The 5,310-nt window shown below is 43.0% G+C and overlaps 1 protein-coding gene across 1 annotated transcript; it reads left to right on the forward strand.

Annotated features, from left to right (window-relative positions):
- Window positions 1–1,954: 1,954 nt before the first annotated feature.
- Window positions 1,955–3,576, forward strand: LOC122150668 (C-C motif chemokine 3-like). Its single transcript, XM_042781918.1, has 3 exons — window positions 1,955–2,030; window positions 2,906–3,023; window positions 3,486–3,576. The coding sequence occupies exons 1-3, from the start codon at window positions 1,955–1,957 to the stop codon at window positions 3,574–3,576; spliced, it is 285 nt and encodes a 94-aa protein (XP_042637852.1).
- Window positions 3,577–5,310: the final 1,734 nt, after the last annotated feature.

Below are 5,310 nucleotides of genomic sequence, written 5' to 3' on the forward strand. Positions count from 1 at the left end.
TGGAGTTGATTACCAGTCACATCATTCAGCTGCCCAGCCACTCAACCAGGCCCAGTCAAATTGACACACAAACTTAACTACCACAATTGTTTTGTGTTTTGCTGTGTATATTTTCACCATAATAAAAACATGTTTTAAAAAAAGAGAAAGAAACAGGCAAAGATACTCTATGATGTTGGAAGTTAGAATAGTGGTAAAACAGGAAAGAGAGGGTATAGATTGAGAGAGGGCACCAGAGAGAGCTGTTGCTCTATTTCTTGACCTGAACAGTGATTACATGGGTATGTGCATTTAGTGATAATTCTTCAAGCTATACACTTGTGGTATGTTCTATTTCTGTTTTGTCTCATTAAAAAGGAAATCTCTAATATCCCAAACAAAAACACCATTAAGGTTTTATTTCTCTCTCTCTTTCTGAGACGTTAAAAACAAAATTACATACGAAATTTTGCATCTTGCTTGCTAATATTTAATATTAAAAATCAAGTATTTGCATGTTTTTCTATCTGTTTAAGAGGTTGGCTAATGACCCATCAGTTGATTTATTTCTCATTCCACCATTGTAGGGTCCCTGGGGGGTGCTAATGGTTGACACGCATGACTGTTAACAGAAAGATTGGAGGTTTGGGTCCATCCACAGGATCCCCACAGGAAAGGCCAGGCGATCTATTTCTGAAAATCAGCCACTGAAAACCCTGTGGATTTAGGGTTGTGCAGAGAAGGATAAAGAGGGCAGCCATGGAGACCCTCACGATGCTGGACTGGCAGAGAAACATGGGCAGAGCTGAGCTGGACCTTAGGAACTCACTACTGCTGGCTTCCTTCCGGGGTCTCAGCTGTCTCCTCTCTCTTTAATAGGCATCATCCCTGGGCCACAAGAACATGGAAACTGGACTCTGACACACATGGAGTCACCATGAACTAGAGTTGACTTGACAGCCACTGCTATTTTGTTTTGTTTTCCCGTGTGACTGTAAAGCTTGTTACCAATTATTTTGATTAAAAGTAAGCTGTGTAAAACATTGTTCCTTACATTTTCTCCATTTGTGGGTTAATTTCCATAGGATAGACTTTGAGAAGTGGGGTTTCTGGTCTAAAGAGTATGATTTTATTTATTTTTTTTAAGCTGCTAACACTCATCCAGGAGCTCTGGTGGCATAGTGCCTAAGGCACTTGACTGCTAACCAGAAGGCTGGCAGTTCAAACCCACCAGCCACTCCTTGGAAGGAAGGTTGGGCGATCTACTTCCATAGTAATACCGCCTTAGAAACCCAAGGAGGGGTTGCTATGAGTAGGATCTGAATTGATGGCAGTCCGTTTGGTTTGGTTTTGAACCTTCATCCAGTGCTGAGCCCAGTGACATTGTTGTAGGCCTACAGTGACTATTTGGTAAGTGGAGCCATTACCAGAAGCCTACGGCTACTTTTATCATTCTTATACTCCTAGATGTCACAATTCTGTCTGTCTAGGTGTGGTTAAGCTTAGCTTAGGCGTCTCAAGACTCAGAGGTGTCATTGCACATGTCACATAATACAGTCAGAACAACTGGAAATCCATCAGAGCATTCTGCTCTATGGAAGGAGGTTATGAATTCTCACTTCAAAGAGATATCCATCAACAGAGGAGGAAACAGCTAAACACACTCCCAAGTCCCGGTTAACCATCTGGAGAACCACCTTCCTCAAAAGCACCCAATCAAGCAAGCAACTGAGCCATTCTTGGGTGTTTCCTAAACCCCTCTGGTAACCATAGGCAACCTTGGGTGGTGCAACTCACATGATATCACTATGCTTAAAAATTTCTTGTACAGGCAACTCCAATTTCCAATTTCTTGTAGCCTAGGGATGCCTATAAAAAGGAAAGCAGATAGCTCAGAGTCCAGAAGGAAGCCAGCAGTAGCGAGTTCCTGAGGTCCAGCTCAGCTCTGCCCACATTTCTCTGCCTGCCCAGCATTATGAAGGTCACCATGGCTGCTCTCTTCATCCTGTTCTACACCATGGTCTTCTGCTTCCAAGAGTCCGCTCAAAAAAGTGAGTCTGTTACTGTTTTCCTTTAACCACACTCTGACCAGAAGTCAGACATCTTCCAAGTGCTGTGGCCTGCAAACCGCCATGTGAAATTGGTATTGTTCTGCTCCTGTGCTGTCAAGTTGATTCTGACTCATGATGACCCTGTATGTTACAGACTAAAATTGCTCCATAGGCTTTATTTTATTTATTTCTTTTGCCTGTAGTCTTTTCAGAAATAGATTGTCAAACCTTTCTTCCATGGTGCCACTTGGTGGGTTTGAACCACCAACCTTTCAGTTACCAGCTGAGTGTAAACTGTTTGCACCACTTAGGGAACTCATATGAAATTAGAGAACCCCAAATGAGATTTCAGCATGGCTTGGTTATTTTCTTCAAGGTGGTTCTCTTTTACTAATCCCAGCTGCAGGGTGAGTGTAGAGGAAAGTTCCTACTTTTTAGATGTGATTTGGAAGTTATGTGTTATTAGCATGAAGTAGAATCTAGGTCTACTTCATTCCCATTGGTTCTGATAAATTTTAGAATCACCTCAGTGGCACCCAAGAACTCAATCTCTTGAGTAACTTATAGATGTCCTACTTTTACTTAGCTATTTTATGACTTAATGAATTAGAAACTGTTTCCCAAAGAGAATTAGGAGAAGGAAGAAAATTATCTAGAGAGCTGGGTTCCCTATAGAATAAGACAGAGGCCAAACCCAAGAGACAAACTAAAGAGCTTAGGAAAGCTGATGAAAGGGGGCAAAAAAGACAAATATTTTTCAGCTCCCTTTTCCCCAGTCTTCACTATGAGCCAATGCTGTCTCTCTCTACTTTTGGTTCTCTCAGGCCAACCGCTTCTCCTGAGAAATCATTCCTGTCGCGATTGCTCTCTCACATATTCCGTTCACACTCCAACCACCTGCTGCTTCTCCTATGCCTCTCGGCCTCTTTCCCACAAACAACTCACGAATGCCTATTTTAAGACCAGCAGCAAGTGCTCCAAACCCGGTATCATGTAAGTATTTGTTCCTCCACCCTCTCTGCCTGGGAAGAGGCAGGAGACGTGGGGAGAGAGTGTCCACTGGAGTCAGAATGGGGAGCAGCTCACAAGTAACCAGCTAGAGCATCGGGAACCATCCTGGGAAGGCCCAGCCCTCTGGGGAACTATCATGGGTGTAGAGCACAGAGAGAGGGGCCACTGTGCTGTTTCCTGACATGGCTGGCACTTGGAGGGAGCCATCAAGGACCTGTCCAAAAGTAGGGAGAAGAGAGGAGAGGAAGAGATAGCAGAAAGGAGGTGGCTTGAGGGACTCCCCATTAATCAGTCAGGCAAGGGCTGGGGGCCCCTGAGGTTTAGAGAATGATTCTTTGATGAAGTGGACCAGTCACTCAGGACCTAGAGAGGGATGAAGGGGCCACAGTCAGTCAAGAATGTCCTTACTCGTTTCTCTATATAATACTTCTGCTCTCTCCACAGTTTTTTCACCAAAAGGGGCCGGTATGTCTGTGCCAATCCCAGCGATGCTTGGGTCCAGGAATACATCAGGGACCTGGAACAGAATTCCTGAGTTGCCCAGAAGAAACAAGTTAGAGGGGTGGGTAGATTGGGGAGCAGGAACCTGGACTAGAGGAATGCCCTCACAACCCCAGGAGCCCTTTTTCCTCTAGGTATTCCCCGCATCCACTAACCATACTCTTAAACTTTAATTTCTGTAAGCTATTTAAATACTCCAAATTGTTTTACTCCTTGGATATTTTCTCTGAGAAATCATATGATACCTTCTTATCCCCACCCTCCCTTCCCCTGGGATATGAGTCTCAGTGGTTGACTCATATGCAGAGTGATGCAGAATGTTTGGGCTGCTCTCTCAGTAGACAATGAACCAAATCCATCAATAGATGCTTACTGAGTTTTTCTGAGCCCCTTACTCTGCTAAAAATATAAGAATAATAAAGACACTTTTCATTTTTGAGTAAACATCAGACTTCTGGTTATTCTCTTATTTTTGTTTTCCTGAAAAATCCATTTCACTGGGTTGGAAGGAATAAGAGGGAATGATTAAAGGGTATGAGTAGGAAGAGAAGGCAAGAGAAAGAGGGTGAGTGCCGTTCCAATTACAGTGGACTTTCACTGCTGGTACGTTCCTCATAGACTGAAAAAGAATCCAAGTATTGAAAACAAACAAAAACGTGTATGTACCAGGAAAATCCTCTAAAATGAATGCAAGGCATTCTATTGTGCATTGTCATAAAGTAAGCTTTCTTAAGAGCAAAAGCAGTTTTTAGAAGCTTACTACGAGCTATTGTCTATGCTAAAAGATTTACATGCATTGTCTAATCTTCAAAGTATTATTTTGTTGTAGTTACTCTTATTAATTCCCATTTGACATATGAATAAATGGTTTCAGTGAATTGAAGAAACTTACCCAAGGTCACACAGCTAGTAGTGTTGGGATCAAACCTATACAGACCAGAGTTCAAATCTCATCTTAATTAACCACCAGCAAAGCTTCTCTCAATGTGCCCATGCTCCACCTAGACCAGACCTACCCTAAACACACAAATCCAATGCAACGCAACGCACTGCCGTCGAGTTGGATCTGACTCATAGTGACCCCTCCTTGGGTGTCCAAGGTGGTATCACTAAGGAAGTAGATTGTCCAACCTTCCTTCTGAAGAGTGGAGGGTGGGTTTGAACTGCCAGCCTTCTGGTTAGGCAGTCAAATGCCTTAGGCACTGATAAGAGACAGCCTACTCCAGGTAAGCAAAAACCTTGAGTGGGGCAATGGCATGACAGCTCTATCTCCCAGGACATCACTTAATCATTCTTCTTGACACATCAGTGCAGCAAAATCTTTCTACCTAGCCATTTATTACCAGTTGCTTTTCACCTGTGCCAATAGTCTGGGAGTGTAACAACATATTTGGGAATGAGCAAAACTTTTTCCCTCCTTGTAAACAGATTGTTAGATGTGATTCTTTTTCCAAGATAAATTCTCCCGTCTTGGTTGTATTGGGTAGAGGAATGGCAGCAGTTTATACTAACATCAATTTTTTTCTCCTTACATCTCTCCTCATTTTTTTGCTTACATAGACTGGAGGGATTGATGAGTTTGGGATGAAGAAGAAGGGGCCTGTCTTGCCATCTCCAGGGGCTATTCACCCTGGACCATATATCTGGCCCCAATTACTACACTATCTCTTTAGAACAATTGCAGCCAAGAAAGTCTTCTCAACATCTTGCTTTACTATACAGAAAATTCCAGGAAACCAGAGGGAAGCAATAGTTCCTAGTGCTTGAG

Source organism: Orycteropus afer, unplaced genomic scaffold (genome assembly GCF_000298275.1).
Source record: "Orycteropus afer afer isolate SDZICR_OR568_19922 unplaced genomic scaffold, OryAfe1.0 scaffold00196, whole genome shotgun sequence".
NCBI lineage: Eukaryota > Metazoa > Chordata > Mammalia > Tubulidentata > Orycteropodidae > Orycteropus > Orycteropus afer.